Raw genomic sequence first — 21,044 nt, forward strand, 5'->3', positions numbered from 1 at the left:
AATCCATCAGTTATCCAAGCATTATACTCAGATAACTACAGTGATAAAAGACTATTCTCTGATGTGTGTGCTTTTCTATTAATACATATTTTTCAAATTATTTAGAGTCACTTCGATCTAAAAGTGTTTAGAACGTGGAAGATTTTCAGCTCTTCCGTTAGGACTCTGCAAGAAAATATAGAACAAGTTCTAAGTTATTTTTAAATGTCAAGCACTGGCAGTAATGGAAAATGTTTCAAGATGAGTTTTCAAGTATTTTTTAAAAATATATAATTTAAGAATGACCAACGGCATTTTTCTCACACATTTGCAGCAATAAATTCTGGTGAAAATAAAGTAAGAGGATAATCAGTCTTGTACATTACTATTTTAGAATGTTATGAACCTCTCAGGACATCATTGAGGACATCCTGGAACCTCTAAATCTGTACCCAGTGCTCACATAAAACACAAGTACAAGAAGACACAAGAATAATACATAAGTGTGTAAAAATTAAAATAAGAGGAGCAGTACAGGATGGAAAAGTTTTCTCTTTCAGTTCAGTTTTTTAACTTAAGTATGGATTCATTGCCAAAGGCAACAGTTCTGCTTTTGGGTATCCCTACACAAACTGTTTAAATTCTAGCAACAGTTGTTCTGGATGTGTAGGATGTGTGAAATTTTAGTAGATTCCTGAACATGGGTATTTTAGGAAAGTATTTACCCTTAAAAAAACTGTATCTGTGTGAGTTTGCATCTCAACATTCAAGCTGAAACCATACAAAAACTTTGCCAAGATTCCTGTCTTTATAAATGCTTCAGAAAAGTTTCCAAGTCTGCAATATGTCATCAGTGCTGCATAAACCAAGTATGTGGAAAGGCCAGCCAAAGTTATAAGACACTTCTGACTAGGAAAACATCAGATTTAACACCAAGTAATGAAATGTAGAACAGGAAAGCTCGCACTTCACCGTTTCTTCTGAAATAGATGGGGGTTTTCATCTCTAAAGAACTAGAAAACTATTTAGACAATATAATTTTTTTCCTGTACCTGAAAATTAGGATAAAATCAAGTAAAGATTTCATACTTGGGAAAGGTACTTTATGTTTTACCTAATCTCATGCCTCCAGTTTTAAAGAATTAACCTCAGATATGGAAAGGGTATTTACCAGGTGCTTAAGTTCATAAACTTTTTACCTCTTTCTGTAGCTCTTATCTTCATTTTAATTTGCACCTAGACAGGTGTCATTAGACACAATGGTTATTAGTGTCTCAGGAGTCTTATGGCTTGAGAGGTTATGGGAGGTTGTATCTAGGTTGATTTCTAGGGACTCCTCTCTCTAATTCCTGTGGACCCAATGCCTTCCTCACCTATTCTCCAAAGCAAAAATCAGGGCTGTCATCATTTGTATGAGAGGAAGCACACTGACTTTTCCTGAGGCAAAATCAATACCCAAACATGAAAATCATTTGCTTCTGCAGGATGCCTGGGTGGAAATGAGCTCCCTGCCCATCTACATTCATGTGCTGCTGGCTCTGCACATCCCTTTGGCTCTCTGCTTCTCCAGGGCGCTAACCACTGCTCTGTAAACAACAAAACTACATGTTTGCACAATTATTTATGCGTTTAGCAACTGCCCTTGGATGTTCTTAGTTAATTTATGGATGCAAACTCCATCTTCAAGAGAGGCTCACTGGTCTTCTCCCAGGAAACACGTGCCCAGCAAGACAGAGACAGAAAAAGGCCCTGCAAAAGCACAGCTCATTTTTTAATTATGTGGAAAACAGAAGTTGACTCCCTGCTGCCCCAAACACTCTGCAAACCATGTGCTTTGCTTCAAATTTTAAAAGTTGGCCCCAGTGCCAAAGCTATTAAGTACATTCATGCATTGAGAGTACGTGTAACAAACTGCATAATAAAGGAGCAGCTGGGTGTGATAGAACAGAGTTTCATGGGCTTCATCACACATCTTCCACATGAAATACAGATATGTCAAAGCTCAAAGGTTATCACATTCTGGAAATAGCATCTATAGCCTGGTACCCAGAGGTCTGCACAGCTGATAGCACCTCTAATTCCAGCTAAAATGATGAACAAAAATTGAATTAAATCTTCCCCTAAGTAAAAATACACATGGCTCATCTCTGGCCAAATGAAGTCAATAATTCCCTGGAAGAGTTTAGAACAAAGTTGTAACATTTAGGCAATACAATCCAGAAAGTAATAGGTACGCATGAAATTATAAAAACAGTTATGCAAATTATTCTTACCCCTTCCTCTATTCTGCACTTATTTATTTAAGTAAAATTTGTAATAAAAAGCAAAATAATTTGCAGTATTAATAAAATCTCATGGAATACAGTACAGCAATACTAGCTCAGAGTAGTTAGTTTTGGTTTTATTTAGTGGACTGTGGCTCAACTAATTGGAACCCTAAATTCTAATATAAAATTAAATATTGAAAAAATACAACCTCAAAATAATGGTGGAGAATCCTATTGAATCCAGACATGCTACCTTCCTAATAATCCATTCAGAAGCTGACAGACCATTTATGATGCACGAAGGCCCGTTTTAGTCACAACATTTCTAATACCTCCAAAAATGAATAAAGACTAAATTTCCTATTATTTCTCATTTCTGTTTTTAGAAATGCCTACAACATGACATAATCCTCATTTTACACATACCAGCTTTATGAAAAGTGAAACACCCCACCCCCAACTACTCGTATTTGATAAACTGCTTTCCTGTGGTAGGATAATTCTGCTCAAAAACAAAAGAGGACTCATCCTTTTATCAGGTGCCGAAAAAGAGCACTTGTCTACTTGGTTTAGCTATGCCACAGTAAATCCTCTTACCCTAAAACTGGGAAACTGCTAAAGAATGAGTTGTTTTATCCATCTGAATGAAGTACTTACTCCTCCAATCATTTCAAGCTACGCTGTTTGAAAGATATTACTATTTAGAGCAAATTGTGATGTGCATTGTGGAGTTCAGTAGTATTCCCCCATGCATGAAATGAAGTAGGGGTAGGTAATAAAGCAAACATTTTTAGGAAAAGTAATTATTTTATGTTAGGCAACTTATTAGTTTTCTAAGTCCCAAGATGATGCTCAGTGAGTTGTAAACATTCCATCTTAAAAATTCTAACAGAATCTCCCCCAAAACAGAAAAGACAAATACTCTGAAAATGCAACAATCAAGACAGTCAGGGATTTTTATCCTAATTTCTTCTACTTATCTCCAAAATGAAACAGGAAAAAAAGAGTATACTTCATCCAGTCAAGGATGACACAGAGGAAAACAGGTCTTGCTAAGGAAAAATATGAATAACTATATGAAGCAAGTGGCAGCTGGGGTCTTGAAGATGCTGGTCACTATTTTTAAACCTTGCTTTCTTGCAAATTCAGAGGCAATTAAAAAGAATAAGAAAAAGAGGTTGGAAATAATAACGGAAATATGTTTGTCATATCACATTGTCACCAGTCCACTTGACTGAGGAGAAGGATTTAATAACAGCGTTATATATCTGTACCCAAACCACTGCCTGAGAGACAGACTTTGGCTGATATACCCACAAGGCAGTAAAAACAGATTCAGGGAAGAAACCATTGTGGGGAATAAAACCAAAAAACCCAACACAAAACTCAAAGGTGGCACACCCAGGAAGGGATGTTTCTGACCACCAAAATAAGGATGCAGTCAGTGCAGATAAAAAAGCAGCTCTTAAACTGAGCTCTTAAAAGCTTGGCAGAAGACAAACCCAAAGCAGCATGGCTATGCTGAAATGAAATTAAATGATCACCACAGAATGGCTGTGGTGAAAAGTCTTCTCTTCATACTACCTGTTGGTCGCGCCATAGTTCAGTAACCTCAAATTATGAATATATTTTATCAAATACCAAGCTCCTGACCCATATTAATGAATGAAATCTTCACAAACCATGGGGGATCTCAGGCCTGTGGAAGCTGCAGGCATGAAAATGACACAGTCAAGCTCATATTCCTCATATTCACAATTCCTGCCTATCCACCAAAAGATTTCAGAAACAGATTCCCTAAAGAAACTCCAAGTACCGAATAAAACTAAATATTTATGTTAATAAATATTGTACATTCCTTAGAATTAAGGCAATTTCTCCAAAACACACACGTGTAATTCTAGAAACATCAGCCCTCAGTTCTGTAACTGTTCAGACTCACCACATCTCACTACAAATGCCCTTCATTTGTCCTTCAGCATTCAGCTACTATTTTCAGGTTGTTCACAAAATAAAGGCAGCAGAAACATCCCATGCACAATCAATCACAATTAAATAACCTTCAACTAGTCATCCTGCCTAAAATAAAACTCCAAAATGTATTTGCAAATTGTATCTGAGAAGGCAACAGTCTGCAATCAGGACATGAGACGAACTTTAATTAAACACATCGCTATAATTTATTTGCACAGCTCTGAAATTGAGGCTGAAGGCAGCATTCAGCAGAGCATAAAAGTAAACTCAAGCTGGTTGCAGATCAAAGCTGGACACCAACAAACGTGAAGAAAGCTGCAAATATAAAACCAGCTGATCTTTAAAATTAGAGAAAAGGAAGAAAGAGAAGGGGAGATAAGGGAGCTGCGCCAAATCCTTTGTTGGTGTAAACTCTGTTTTGCTTTCTCACCAGAGCTGTTCCCATTCCAGCCAAAAGCTTCCTTCAATAATCAGGGAGCCACAGCTGTGACTGCCACCACCAGAGTCCTGCTGAGCACACCAGAAACAAAATACCCATCCATAGTTATCTTTTTTATACTTACTGTATTTCTACAGAAATGTTAATATCCAAAGTTGTCTTTCAACCTTTTTCCTTCAACTTGGTTCCAGGCAAGAAAAGTGGCAGAGTTTTCTTGCCTTGGCTCCAGACAAGAAAAGTGTCAGAGACTGTCTGAGCCCCAAAAGTAAATAATTATATATCTGGATTAACTGAAGATTAATTTTCTCTGTTAGAAGACTAAGAGGTGCTTCTGACCAACAATGTCAGGGAAGATTTAAATTAGAGAACTTCAGTCTTGCTATATGTTTTACCTACAAGCCCTGCTCCTCAAACAGATTGATGACATTTTTTCCTCATGGTTGCCAGAACTTTATAGAGGCTTTCTTCTCTTTGCTTCAGTATTCCTGCTCCCACAATAGAATTCTGGAGCATTTCAATACAATATGACTCACAGCGCCAGCTTACAGTCAGAAAGGGTTCTTGTGTCTAGGTTTTATTACATAAAATTGCATGCTGCATTACAGTGACAGCTAAAGCTGTAATTTATTCTAAAACAAGAGAAAAAGGAGATGTCCCTTAACCTCAGCTGGATGGAGTCTGGCCTTGCAGACAGAGTTCAGCCACAGACACATTTCATGTTCAGCCTTCCCCTGGTCCTGCCCGTCCAGCTCTCACAGCCCCATCACACAGGAGCAGCTGCTCCCACACCTTCCCTTTGCTGCTGCAGGACCATTTCTGGAAAGACACTGAGGTTAAACTTGTTTGGTTCCCTGCTTCTTACAGTTTATTGCAAGACTTTTTTCCTCCCAACTCCGAGGGAGACTGAATCAAGATCGAAGCCTTTTTATGGCCTACAGAAAAGAGCTCTTCTGTATTTTATGGTTACAGAGCCCCAAATAAATCTGAACTAATACAACTCAGTTCTCTGGGCTTTTTTTCCCCACTTTCTTTATTCTTATTTTAGTTTTCATAACCCCCAACTCTGTTCCCAATCACACTCTTTGTGTTTCCCAAAAGGCAAAACTAGTATTTAAATATTGCTTCTTAACTCTTGATGTCCAGCATATCCAAATAACATAATAGGGTAGGTTTTTCTTAATATTTTCTGTTTTCTTTCTAACTTTCTTACTCTCTTTTACATAATACATACAAATCTAGCTTTTTGAGTTTTTGACATAAAACACTGTTATTTTCAGACATATTAAACGGACATTTACTTATTTTAGAATCTCTAACAACGCCTTTTGTTACAAAAAAATTGAAGGACACAAGATCATTAGATGCCTAAAATACTATCAGAAGTAATATTTCAAACTTTCATTAAGCAGTGCTGATTGTCACTTCACTAGTGACAAAATTTTATATCCTAATTATTCTTTCTTGTATGTGTTTAATATTATTCATATCCCTCTCTTTTTAAGAGTTAACTGCAAGGCTATTTAGTAGCATTAGTCCCCAAAGCATAAAGTCACATTGCTCATACTTTCCTAAGAAAAAAGAGTAATCTGTATTTGCCAGCCTGCTTGGTTTAGCTTATTCAGAGGTAATTATTCATGCAAATATACATTTACAAATTACATAGACTGAGGATAAACTAAACAAAACAGAATTACTCAGCTGTGATGTGGTATCTTAAAAAAAATAAATCATAAGCTACATATGTACACAGGAAATTATAATGGTGTGATTTAAACTTGGCCTTAAAATTTTCAATGAAAGGGATTTATGTCAGAATCCATTCCCATTGTGTCTGAACTCAACAAATTCTCAAGGCTTGGTGGAAATTTCCTTGGCTTCTGTGAAACACAGGGAATGAACACAGGATATCCAGAGGCTGCAGAATGTCCTACAGTCATTTATATCACACTGAATTAAAACCAGGCATTCCCTCCTAGAGCAGGTACAGGCATTAAGCCTTTAGAGAAGAAGCTTGGGCCTCACAGAAGTGTCTAAAAGCAATTAATCCACACCCAGGCTGTGCAGGACAGCTGTGGCAGGGATGGATCCAGCTCAGATGGGCAGGGGAGGGACCAAAGTGAGCTGGGGGAGCTCCCTCCACCTGCTCAGAGGCCCAGGTGAGCTACAGGAGCTGTACCCACACACCCGGAGAAGTAGAATCATCTCCTGTCTGAAATATCAGCTTGTAAGAACATCCTGTGAATGCAAACACCACCACAGACAGAATGTGTACGACTGGACTGAAACACTGGAATGTGCTTTGGAATCTAAGTAAAACCAATATATTTCATTTTATAACTTAGAATGCATTTGATATTTTAATTCCTTAGAGACAGGTGCTTCAGCTTTGTCCAGTTGAGTCAGTTTGGCTGCATCAAAACAAAATGTCCAGAAAACAGCTTACCATTTTCAGTCTTCCAAGCTGGAATTCATGATTCAGAATTGTGCTGGTTCACTACTCTGCTGAGGTAGAATTAATTTTCTTAGTTTTCTTCACAGTGCTGTTATGGGGCTGTGTTTTGGATTTGTGCTGAATGCAGGGGTGATAATGGAGATTTTTTATTTATTATTATTATTATTACTGAGCAGGGCTTGCACAGAGCCAAGGCCTCTTCTGCTTTCCCTGCTCCAAGTAAGCTGGGAGGTGACACAGCCAGGACAGGGGACCCAAAGTGACCAAAGGGACATTCCAGACATATATAACAATACAACAGATATCTACCTCAAAGAGAAAAATATTCATTCATATGTACAAGGGGAGGTCATCCACTGCATACAGAGAACACTTGACCTTTCAAAAATGGTGGGGAGAACTCTTATTTTCTGGATTACAATAAATGATCTTTCACAAACTACTTACAGCCCTTTCTTGGCCCAACATCATCCACTTCAACATAATCAGGGAGATGGCCAACCGCGTAATGATGCAAACACAAATCTGAGAGCTAAAGCAGCATTTGAGCAAACAATTTTCAGAAGCAAATATGCAGTTGTGAAAAGGAAAATGACATCTTTTCCATCTCCTGTGAATTCTGTTGTTTTGAGTCATTGCACAGATTTATAGGTCTCTAAATTACATCTGTAGAAAAAGGACTGGAGAAAAATAAGTTCTAAAAATATATTCAGATGACAAGAAAAGGACTCTAATAAAAACAGCAAATGTGCCTGAGTAATATCAGATTCAAGTGGCCCAAATGATTGACCAGGACAAGCATCTAGATATAGAAATACAGCTGTTCTTGAGAACAGCTCTCCTCTGTGATTAAACAAGAATATTTTTCTGGTTTTCAGCCACCTAACATTTTAGAAGCAGACTTATTTTACAAGAAACATGTAGTGTGTCATTCCTGTCTCACATATAAGAAAATTGTACAGGGAAGAAAAAGTTATTTTCTGTTTCAGGCTTTCAAATTTTGCTTTTAAAAGTGCACTTAAGATTTTGGAGTTGATGTGCATCCTACATTGCCCAGTAATGTAAAGGTTTTACATGGCAGCTCCATTTAGCTTTTCTTTCAGAGACCTTCATTTTGATAATTTTGCCAATAGTCGTTCACCTTTATCCCACGTGTTTCCAATGATTAGAGTGAAGGTTCTCCTGAACTGTGCCAAATTTCACACAGATATATTGAACATTCATGTCTTAAGTGTGGGCTGAAACCCCATAGAGATTTGAGAACTTGGTTCATGTGCTCCCACAGCACCGATGGCAAAACCTGGAGAAAAAGAGGAAATCCCATGCAAAGGACAGAACCTGATTCTTTATAGAGGGGTTCCCAGTAAACCATTCATCTTGTACAGTGGCACCTCAAGAGAAAAACTGGAAAAAAATTTACATCATCTAAAACACATGGGAAAGTCTGAAGAGACTCTGGAATCTGGACAGCTTGATGGGAGGAAAGAGCAACCTGCCCTGAAATCACAGAATCGATTTTACTGCTTAAAGCAAAAGCTTTGCCATCAGTGCAGCCCATCCAGAGCCCTGGAGCTGGACAGAGCTTCCCTCATCTTCCACACAGCCTGGAATCCAGGTCAGCCTCTCTCACAGCAGCACAGAGCACTCAGTATTATTGTAGCAATGCCATTTGATGGCTCAATTCCCAATAAAAGCAGTCAGGGACATTGTTAGAGAACTATCAGTTACCACAGAAATCTGTGCTCAATTCCCTGTCTTCCCCTCTTCTGAGCCTTCCTGCCCTGGATCCTGAACAATCAACAAAAAGAAACCAGAAACAGGGAGCTCAGTCTGTGTGTGCTCTCATAACTCTGATTCCAGCACAGATTTCCCTCATGATCCATCTTCCTGCAGTCACTGGTGCCTTTCCTTGACTTTAATAAACACGAGAGACTCAATTCCACACACAAGACAAAGAACACACAACAGTCACCATTAGCAATGTCCACCACTTTTACCTTCTGCTGAGGGAGTTCCCTCCATATTTCTTCAACTGCCTCTACATTTTTGGTATCTACCCCATGAACACTGTCAACAATTTATTTACAGAGTCTTCAGAGAAAATGGAACAGTTGTGGAAGTTTAGTTCAGGCAGAGTAACCCTACAGCAGCAGTGAGATCATCAGGGAAAAACCTCAATTCAAAGGATATTATCCTCAAAATCCTGATATCGAGGATGATCGATATTATCCTCAAAATCCTGAGCCTAACACTGTCCATACTGATATAATTTCTCATCCTAGATTTTAGTTTGTGACTTTACATGATTATAATGTTCTACTTTAGCCTCAAGACATATAAGATTTAATGGTAAAAGGGCAACAAAAACATGATAAAATTTTCTTGAATCAAATGTTTTGTCAGGAAACTGATGCATTAATTATTTTTCCAGCAACGTAAATTTTCTGGAATTTTCCTCCTAATTCATTCCCTAAAACATCCCCCAGGTGAAGATTGTGCCTGGCACGGCCTGACCTGCAGCAGGCGACACATCCCTCTTGGGTGAGAAGGCAGCAGGAGCTTTCTTGCATATTTAGCAGCTTTGCTCTCCCTTTGTTTTAGCCACTGCCCGACCTCCTCCATCCTTACTCACCTTTGTGGCCCTTCGAGGCACCAGAGGGAGGCCGTGAATCCTGCAGCAGACAGGGCTAACTCTATATGGTAACATAACTCAGCGGAAGGAAGATAAATTCCTTGAAGCACCTTCTTTCTCACACACACCTGCTCTTGGGCCAGTCACAGCCTGCTGATGGATGAGGCACCTTCCCTTTGGACTGCAGAGCTCAGGAGCACCAGAAATAATTGTGAGAATAAAACTGATAGAGCTCGGAATTAATTCACGTTAAGGCCCTCTAAATTAACGAGATAAACACTGTAACTAATATTCATTTCATGAGGTTAGACATGAGATTTATTTATATTTAGTGGGAGAGACAGCACATCAGACAGAATAAAAACCTAGGGATGTCTAAGAGGGAAGACCAATGCATTTTCAGCTTTATTTACTTTGCGGTATTTTTTATTTATTTATTTTAAAAGAGATACTTCTCTCCTGGGATTGCTGTTGGTAGGTGGAGGTTTAAATGCTGTATTTCCAAACAGATTTAAAAGGGAATTTCTGAACAAAAGCTTTTTCTCAGGACATTTTAGTCCTGAGAAAGCCAGTGCAGAGGCTCTGGCATTTTGACAGTTTCCATACACAGTCAATGCACTTCTGCCAACAGCACCTGGATACCAAACCTACACTTGCCAATGGCTACTGCCTGGCTCTTTTTTATTTTTTTTTAGCTTTTTATTCTTCTTCGCATTTTTAGGAATTCAGTTCTTTATATATACATATTTCAACCAGCTGTATCACAGCAGTTTTTTTTCCCAACCTGCTCTGAAAGGTTTCAAAAGGTATTTGTTTCAAAGGGTTTTCTCTGAGAGTCATCTTCTTCTTTTTTTTGGTCTTTCCTACTACCAAGGCTGTGTCCAGATTTAGAGCATTCCTCAAAGCACTCTCCAGAGAGGTACATCCTTTGCTCTTTAATACCTAAGATTTTTAACAAAGAAGTCAGGCACACTGCAGTTCTCACCAAATTATTCTTAAAATGACAGCTTTATCCCTAGTTTAGGTTACATTTGAAACCTCCCAAGGATACTTATTTCTTTTTTTTTAAGTGAGAACTTATTCCCACTCTTTCATGTGCTCATCTTAGAAGATATTTGGACTTTGTATCACCACATCCTAACACAGAGATAAGAAATCTTCAGACTTGTTTTGGACTTTCAGTGCTACTTTCATTTCAAAATATTAAAAAATATTTTAACTATGAGATAGAGGCTCCCACAGAAAAACATCCAATGAACTCATATTCCTACATTAGAAGAAAGTGAGTTTTAAGATTTTGACAAAATGTTGTCCAATGCTGACTGTAGTAGTTGTACTGGTAGGTAGAGACAACTCCTAAGATAAAACACTGCTGAGGCTTCAACTGGTAAGATTTATCACACTGCATTGAAAATTAAAATAACTGCTGCTGATTATTTTCAGCTGCCAGCACTAATCCACAAGGCACCACCATATTTAGATTTTTTTTTCCTCCAATTTAAAAAAAATCAAGTGAAGTATGGAGGAAGAGTGATTTTTTGCTCTTTAAAAAACAATTTGATTACAGCAATCGTAAACCATATTGTCATGCCTGATGCCAGAGCCTGCCAGGGTCAGAGCCCTGTGCCCATGCTCCCACACACACAATGTTTATGCTCACTAAAATGGAATCTGCCTTCAACTACAGAAGCTTTTCTATTGCTTATGTTCCTGAAGAGATTTTTAGGAGTTGCTTCTCTTCCTGAAAAACTAACTTTAAAAAAAATGAGAAGCAGCAATAGTTTAATCAATATTGTATTTTACAGTCACTCATAACTACCAGGGAACTGAGCAGCATTTTAAGCAGTTCTTTATTGTTCATGCATGAAACTACATTTTTTTAAACAATAAAGTTATGTAAGTAGTTTTAGGGACAAAGATTGAGTATTATACAAATACAAAAATATTTTGTTCTTTTCTTATATCAGTTGTAGTTGTTTCTTATGATATTTTTGTCATAGTAGCAATTTTTTAAAAGCTGATATTTACTTAATAGTCCCTCTGTTGAAGGAAATTTTTGTTTTTTACAGCCTAAGCAGGATTCCTTTGAGGCAGTTTTAAACCTCCAGAACACTGGAGAAATTTAAAAGAAAAAGATCCCTAAAACCCAATCCCAAGAGCTCGGAGCACAATAAGCTTTTTACTTGAAAATTCCTCCTTTGAATAGAATCTTGCCTTTACAAACCTAAACAGAGAAGAAAGCCCAGGTATGTTATTGGTAGCTTCATATTTCCTAAGAAGATGCATAGGAAAGTACAGAGAGAGAGAAGATGGTACTACCTAAGAAAAACACAACTTGGGATTTGGCAGAAAGGTTTCCACCTGACCTGAATACATTTGTATTGAGGTTTGAACCAAACACCCTTAATAAAGAGTGAATAAAGAGTGGGATTGAAAAAAAGCCTGACTGGGTGGGCACCAGCCCAGGTTATCCACTGGAGTGCAGAGGTGATGCCAACTCAGTGGCCCTGATTATACCATAAAGATTAAAGAGAAAAATCCTCCTTGGAGACCCATGAATTGCACAAATTTCAGTGCTATTCTCTCACACTGACTGCTAACAGACAAAATTAACTCTGCTTAGAAATGATGTAATTCTCATTTATTTCAATAGGAATTCTGCTTGCACTAAAACCTAAAACAGGCAGCAAATACTCTTGCTAAGCCCTCAGGGTTTGCACCCGTTAGTTTTTACCATGTAGTTGGAATATAAGTAATTGTTATGGTTCAACATTGCTCCCTCTCTAATATTGTACAGAGGCTTTACTAAGAAATGCCTTCAGCTGCTTCTGTGCAGTGGCACGGAAGTGCTCAGTGATCTGTTATGTCTCGAGATACCAAGATGCCTCACCTTTTGCTTTTTTATCATTTAAAAATCTCATTTATTATTAATGGTATGATTACTAAAATGCCATTACTAACATTTTATTAGTAAAACATCAGGACAGCGTTGACTTGCAATTACAAAACAGCAAAAGGCTCTGCAGCAGCAGCATTTGCATCTTTGAAACCCTGCCTTCAATGACACAAAAATCTCCCAGCAATATTAATATGGGCTTTGAGCACGATGAACTACTATTATTTTTAGAGAACTGTACAACTTTATTTATTAATGGTTATGTGATATATGCCAGAAAACTGACAGGATGTTCTGCAGGACATCTCTTCAATGATCGCTTTTGGAGCCCTCGCCTGCAATTTTAAATTATATAACCTTCACATTGCATTTCACAGCTTTCTATATGTAATTATAACGGAGTGGCAGCTACGCTGTAGTTAATGTTGAATGTTGTTTTCTGCTTAAAGGTCAAGTCTATTCTAAAATCCATATTCTTAGTGAGATTGTCTTGGGAAATTGCTGTGCCTACTTGGTATGCAGAGCAGTGGTCTAAATTATGATTATTTGTGGAAGAGGTTTCGGAGAAACTCTTCTATAAATAAAAGATAAATAAAGCTGCACTAAAACTTCTAAATGTTACCAAAAAAAAAATCACATGATTCTTCTCATTTGTGTGTATGTGTTATTCAACCTATAGCCCTAACCATCTGCAAAACTGATTTCAGTTGCTAGGGATTCATTTTAGCTAGTGCATGTCTCTTCAGAGAAGAAATCTTTAAAAATGCTAATAAAGATAATAATGAACTAAATTTGGCATGCCTAAAAGAATTAAATGCACACATGCGTCAAGATTCCCTCTAGCTTGGTATTTTGCACCAATGTGCCATCAAAAATGACTGAAATACTTAGGAAGAGATGCTGCGATTATTTAATCTAAATTAAAGGCACTCTCTGCCTTTGGAATTCAAGATGTGCTAGTGAGCATGCTGCAGAAGGCTCATTTAGAAATTCTGCCTGGGGATAAAAATAACCTGGGAAGATTTTAAAATTTTCTAAAACCAACCCGCTGACACCAATCTTAATTCTGAAATATGGTTAAGGAAATTACCACTGATTAGCTGGAGGGAAGAGAAAAGATAATAAGGGTGCACTAATCACATTTCCAGCACAATGAAACCGAATCAAATGGAAGCAAGCTTTTGGGGTCAAGGACTTCCTGATGCACTGTCCCCTCCAGAGGAATTCCAGACCTTTTGGTGCAGAGCTGGAAATGAAGAGAGCTGCCAGTAGTGGCAGCAAACAAGTGGCTGTAAACCTGAGCAGGGAGGGGAGGGGACTGTAGGACACACAAGTGGAACAGTAGGACACACTTCTGGCAGAAATGGGAAAGGTTAGAGGAACAAGCAGTAGAGGAAAGGAAGACTCCCATTTTCCTGCAAAGAATCTGGGAAAAAAGGGGATGGATGGGGAAAGGAGGCATCTAAAGACAGCCATAAGAAAATGGGATACTGGATAAGAAGTGGGCAAACTCCCTTCCTTGTGAAAGAGGATCTGACAGCCAAATCAGAGTCCTGCTTCCCTTATTCCCCTCTTGCCAAGATTGAAGAATGATGGGAATATGACTGAGTGAGCTTAACAGATGGGCTTGTACATCCCAGATTGCTTCAGGTTGCATTAATCTCTGCGGTGGGCTCTCATTTAGCTGAGAAAATGTCACCAAAACAAACGAACTGGAGCAGACTGAGACGTGACCAGCAGATGCAGAGAATCTCTTCTGCATGGTGTGGGTAGAGGCAGGCAGGCAGCGTTCCCACTTGTCTGCTCCCTGCAGCCCCTCCAAAACTCATCAAAGATACCCCTGGCTGATTGGGTATAAATGCCTCAGATCAGCAACAGAGAAATCAGTAGGAACTGGGAGTGTGGATAATGGCAGGGAAGTGAGGTGACACAACAGAGGAGTCAAAGCAGTCAGGGGACAGGGACAGAGCAGTGGCCAAAATACAAAATAGACATAGGCGTTGGGAAAACTGCCTTGGAGATGAGCACAATTAATTTCTGTTCATAACCCCTCAAATAATCCCTGGCTGCATGTGCGTCTCCATTCCAGCAACATGCCAGTACTTCTACTCTTGTATCCTCTCCTGGCTCCTGAACCAAAACAGTCCTTTCACTACATGAAAGATCCAGGAATGAAACAGGATGTTTTGCTGGGCTTGCTGAGAACATCCACGAGGGTGGAAATGAACCCCAAACCAGAAGAGAGGGGCAGCAAAAGAACCAACAGGCATTTAGTGCATTATTCCAAAAGAGGCAGAGTAGTGATCATGAGACAATACCATACAACAGAGGACACCAAATATCTCAGTTCAAAGTATGAAAGCAGACTTAGGATTGCCAAAAGTTCCTTAACATTTTTATAAAGTAAAGAGTGAAGGTGAAAGGAAAGTGGGGAAAACTTCAGGTCACACAAACATAATTTCAGAAAATGCACTAATACAAAGCAAAAACCATTTACATTTTGCTTTAATTAGGCTGTCCTTGAACGTTATTCCCACACACCAACCATTACATCTGCTAGGACTATTTCCAGTTTCTAAAGAAACAGTGGAGGGAGCAGACAAACAGTGTGGACATGTGTTTGTTCCAGAAGCTGCTGCACTCAGCAGAACTGATTGAAACCAACTGTTCAGCACCCTGAGTGCTACCCAGGCTACTGCAAGCCCAAATATACCCCAAAGGAGAATATACTCTCCTCTGGTCCACTCAGGGGTCACCACACCCCTGTTACACATGGGCTACTGACACCATTTACCAGAGTGGAACTGAAGGAGGACACCAGATTTTGGGGGTTTGAGCCCTCTCTCATCAGCTCCTGGTGATGTTCCCCATCTCAGCCCTCTCCACTCCCCAGGGACAGAGCATCCCCACAGCTCCTGGATCCCAAAGCTGCAGGAGGCAGGAGCAGCACATTCGGATTCACCACACCACCCTCACTTGGAGACTGGCTGGATACTGTCTGACAATGCATTTTGCTTTAATGCATAAATTTGAAGCAATGTAATTTCCATTTATATGTGCACTCTGCTGGCCAGAGCAGCTTTCCTGTTTTTATCAAGCAGACAAAAGGTTTAAGCTCCATAAAAGGTGGCTGATATTTAGGTTTTAATAAAAATATATTTCAGGTATGTCATTCTTTCCTTAGGCTGACCTAGCCTACAATATATTATTTACATAACTGCTGCAATATCTATTTCAGAACTGACTCGACAGCCCTCTCCAGAACTGTAAGCTGCCCTGCCTGTCACCGTGATGGGTAAACACTGTCACCTTTTCACAGTCCAATGAAATATAGAGAACTAGTAAAGTGCACCATCCATCACAATGGCACTAAGTAGGTTTTTGAAGTAGATTTCAGATCACAAATGCTCACATTTTTACTCACAAATGCTGTTTAGACTGTTACCAGAAAGCACAAATTGGATGGCTCATATACAATGGCCGTATGATGAATGGACATGACAGGTGGTCAAAGAAAATGAGTCTTGCTGTTCTACAAATAACCTTGTCAACATCAAAGTGGAGCTGTAGCTCTGCTGGTAGCCAGACTGCAATAGCTTAATGGTTTTATTTGCTTCAACTTCTAGCAAACCAAACAGACAAATGAGATACAATGAAGCAGCAGCATCGAGGCAGTATTAGCAATTCAGCCTGATTAAGTGACACATAATAGGAATTTTCTGCTAAGGATGTGCCACATTTGAAAGAAAATGATTCAGGTTATGAGTAGCTGTTATAAAAATACCTGTTCACAGGAAAACCCTCGTGATTTTGCAATCACAAACCACTGCAGGATATCCAAAATACGCGACTTGTAGTTCCACTGCAAGCAATCAAGTCACTTTCTGATGGCTGAGCCCAGCAACAGCCACCACCTGCTACTTCTCATTTAAAGTTTTTCTACTTCCATTAGTTTAAATAGTAGAGATTAGTGTGTAGGATTGAAAGTCAGGAAGGTTAGATAGTACCAATTTACCTATAGCCTAAACAAATAGGGAAATCTCCCTTTTGGGCAAAAACTCTAGATCCATGGACATTTCAGGTAGATTTTTTTGAAGAACAGAAGAACACATCTCAAGTTTCTTAAGGGTGCTGAGGTATGTCAAAGAATTGATGTAAAACCATACAGAGAGCCATTCTTTGGCTCCAGTGCAAGGCTGGAGTTTAGCCAAAGCCAAGGTCCAACCCGTGTGATGAGGATGGTGTGTGTGGTCCTCATTTCTGCTGAACTCAAAAAAGCAAACTGCCCTGGAACATAATGGAGAGCAGAGCCTGTGCTGCTGGGAATAACAGCAGCGGTTTTTCCCGGAACATTGGATTTCCTTCAATCTGATGAATTTGTTAGCACCACATTGACATTCATGAAATAAAACCTCAAAGGTCACAACCATTCCTCTCTCTGATTACAGGTACTCTTACTAAGTTACAATGAGAAAATAATATTAAATATGGAGTTTTTTAAGTGATATGAGAAGGCAACCACATTCATTATTACATGGAAAAGTTAAGGATGTATCATGCAAGTTAGGACCTCTTATTGCCTACTTCATTTTGCTTCTCAGCAACAAATTTTAAGTGGACAGAGCCCCAGAACGAGGATGACAAGACTCAGCCTGGAGAGGAGGCATGTTTAAATATTAAGATGTCCACAATCTGTTCATTTATAGTCTGTAAGTGTTCTAAGCCATGAACAAACTTGTCTTTTAAATAAGACAGAAAACAAGATAGAAACCCCCAGCATCAGTGGAATAATACAATATTTTTGAAAGGAGGAGGATGACAATAATGCAATTATCAGTGAAACGGCAATTTTTATATTTCAGAAATATTTTTTAAGATTTACACTATCTCAGCTAGGAAGGTAAACATAAATGATGGATCCTTTGTGCCCTCTCAAAATATTTAGTCAGAAGCTCAAGGAAAACAGACAGGGAAGACAGTACACAGGAAGAAACAAGATAATCCAAGATCTTATTTCACTTGGCAAGTAACAAATCCAAATAGGTAGAATCTTTTTGCTGACAAAACTTCCTAGAGTAACTGCAGTAAGATAAAACCACAAATCGGTGTTTTCAAGAGGAAACAGAGCAGATATGTCAACTGAATTGTCACAAAAGAAACTATGTGAGATCCACAACCATAATTCAGAGGCTCCAGGTATTAGCCCAGCACTCCCACCAGCCTCCTCCTTCCTACAAGCATCCCTCAAACCAGTTGCACTCATACATCAGCAAGGATAAAGTGAAACTCTAGACACAGCTACCAGATTTTTACACACAAGCAAAATGCGCCAATTCATAAACAGACACTTAAAAAATTATACACATTGTATAATTAGATTCACATAGATATATATGAGTGTATATCTATATCTATCTCCTATGAAGTATTCATAGAGATAAGGTTTTAAGGTTAATTAAGATAAGTACGATTGGCCACATCATAATTCACATAAATACGCTTATTTTAAGGCTGGGCATTTCAGCACATTTTCAATTGGATTTGATGATCTTAGAGGTCTTTTCCTACCTAAATAATTCTGTGATTCTATGTGTAATTTTCCAGCCAGGCTCAGTAAAAGCTGTTGTTTCCTAACTCTATTTCACCACAAGTGACAGAGACAAATGGCCACGTTACCTCAAGAGTTCCTTTGGCAGAATAAGCTGCGTAGGAGTACAGGAGGTCTGGGCTGTGAAGTGTTTTGGGGTCTGTGCTGCACTGCTGTCCACTTGGATAAAAGCATTCCCCGCTGCTTTGGAGAGTGACTGTGTTTGAAGCAGGGCCTGGCAGGTCAAGCAGAACGGAATAATTCACCAGCCGGACATCCTCCAGGCCTTGGGAACGCCACTGACCCTGGATTTTCACTGCAAGGTCTGCATCATCATCTCTGGGGAACTCTAACAAATCTCTGGAAAAAAAAAACCACACAAGTAAAGTTTAGTTTATTTCCCATCAGGACTCTTGTAGGTTAGTATGCATCAGTGCATGACTTTATTAAAAACATATCATCAGATATGCAAAAAACCATAAAACTTTCATTTTTTTTTATCAAGTATGACACAAAGGCAACTGCTTTTTGGGAAATAAAAGAAAAAATGTATGTATAGGAAACATATCCAAATGAAATAAAGAATCCTACAGAAATTATCACAGTAACTGTTTTAAAATTCACGCATCATTTGATTATCAAATTTATAAAATAGCATAAATTTAACCAATCTATAAACATGAAGAAGGCATTCTGAAGTAACATCTCAAGGATGTCAGGGAAGGCATGATGCTGAAAATTGGTTGTAATTATATAGTTATAATTACATGTTTGGCTTAAATTCATCAAGGAAAGCAAATTGACTAAGCAGAATGGAACTGTTCCCCCAAATGATGTGCTTGCTGTCAGCAGGTTCTTCACATTTCCTACCTGCACTGAAGGATTACCTGAGCCACCAGCTTGGCCAGCAGAAGAGGCAAACATGGGAATTATTTTGGCAGTATCCGCTGATGGTCAATGAGAACTCAGGTTGGTCTGGGCTGGCATCACTTTCAATACTGGCTGGCACAGGGGCCATAGGATGAAGGCACCAAAGGAGCACCCTCCTCCTCCCCAGCACATGCCAAAGGATTCCAGATGCTGAAACTATTGCCTATGATAACTTCAGAGCATGGGATTGCCGAAGGAGTAACTGAAGGTTTCCTCTATTTATGCAGACAAGCAGTCATGTAAGCAAAGAAGGACAGAAATAAAATTCATTACTCAAATAAAAAGCACTACCCATGTGCACCACAAAAACCTTATGGAATATTTGCTGAATTCTGTGAAGTTGGGTTTTTGGAGGTTTTTTTTGTGTGTCTACAAAGCTCTCAGGACTGAAAAGAAGATTAAGGATCACAGATGTGTGATTTCCAAGCACAGAGATACCAACACTGCCTGAAAGTCTTGTCCACAACTTTCTCTTCACAAAAAGGCCACCAAACCTAACTGCTTTAAGATCCCCAATAGAACTTCAAAAAACACCCTGGCTGTCTTGCACACATCAAAAAATAAACAGTTGAATAATGTATGGTATTTTTAAGCAAGCAACAGGTACCTGAGAACCCCACCAGGTGCTTTCCAGGTGCCCCTGCAATATCCAAAACCAGCTGCAGTGCTGCAGGTGGGAAGCTCCTGGCTAAAGGTACTGGCTCTGCTTCTAGCAGGGTCTGCACTGCCCCCAAGGAGAGTCCCAGCAAGCAAAGCTTATGATGGAAGCCAAGCACAAGGGCTCCCTTCTCCACCCATCTTGTGGCTGAACATTTGAAAAATGAACTGCCTAGACAGCATCAAGGCCTTAAGAGGGCAAAAAGTAAAATTATAACACCTATTACATCTAGAAATGGCTCAAAAATTACCTACTCCATTGAAATGCCTAATGCCCACCATCACATTATATGGGCAGAATAATTATTCCAACATGCAAAGGTTTTTTTTAAACAGACAAATCTTTGTATAAATTTGTGTTTTATAAAATATATTTATTCAAAGCAATATGTTGTATCCCTGGCTGCATTGCTCCAGCAAGGCTGTTCACACACAAAGTTCCAAATCTTTACAACAACACTGGCCTTATGTTGAGACTTCAGGGATCCTGTCAGGAACAATAACTGTCTTGCAGATTTAATGTTTTTAAATTATCTAAAATAAGTCTTCAAGCAGTCTACACCACACAGATGACTTAATCCAATCTGCAGTATATTACAAGTTTCCAATTTCATCTCCTGTGCCTGCTAATGCAATGACATAAACTTGGGCAGTGCAGAAATACAGAAAGTTGTTTGATTAACACAATCATTAATGGAATTTCTGCATTTCCCTCAGGTGATAGAAACATTAATAGAATAAATAATTGAAGAAACTTATCCCAGGCCAATAGGGTTATGGCACATTGTAACCAGAAGTATTCAGTCACAATAAAAGGAATTAAGCACTGAAAGAGGAAGATACAATAAGCAAATTGCTCCCTTACTAATAGAAGTAACTTTCCCCTTCATAATTAAATCAACATGTCTTTGAAACTTTTGTGACAACATTTCTGATTAAGTTACAGAAATTATCCCACCCGCTATTTACTCCATAATGTCTTTATAGCATGTTAAAATCAAATTGCAAATTATGAGCATACATTATTTTACAATAAATCAGCACATATTAGACTACTTTGATAAATCTTATGAACAACACAAGAAAGATTTTTTTCTTCCCAGACTTATTACAATAGCTGACTTGCATTTACCTTTGATGCTGACTGCACGAACTTAAAAGTCAGTGGTAACTGATCTCATATTTTTTACATACTAATTGCATAATAAGTTAAATATGCAAAACCAGTATT

At 38.7% G+C, this 21,044-nt stretch overlaps 1 protein-coding gene across 1 annotated transcript in view; it reads right to left on the reverse strand.

The window, feature by feature from the left end:
- Positions 1–21,044, reverse strand: part of NAALADL2 (N-acetylated alpha-linked acidic dipeptidase like 2) — a 395,523-nt gene that overhangs the window by 151,727 nt on the left and 222,752 nt on the right. Inside the window, exon 4 of the mRNA XM_054282897.1 lies at positions 18,316–18,586. Within this exon, the coding sequence (XP_054138872.1) occupies positions 18,316–18,586 (271 nt within the window). The remainder of the gene's footprint in view (positions 1–18,315; positions 18,587–21,044) is intronic.

This window comes from Melozone crissalis, unplaced genomic scaffold (genome assembly GCF_028551555.1).
Source record: "Melozone crissalis strain CALT ecotype California unplaced genomic scaffold, PUWL_Pcris_2 ptg000034l_1, whole genome shotgun sequence".
Lineage (NCBI taxonomy): Eukaryota > Metazoa > Chordata > Aves > Passeriformes > Passerellidae > Melozone > Melozone crissalis.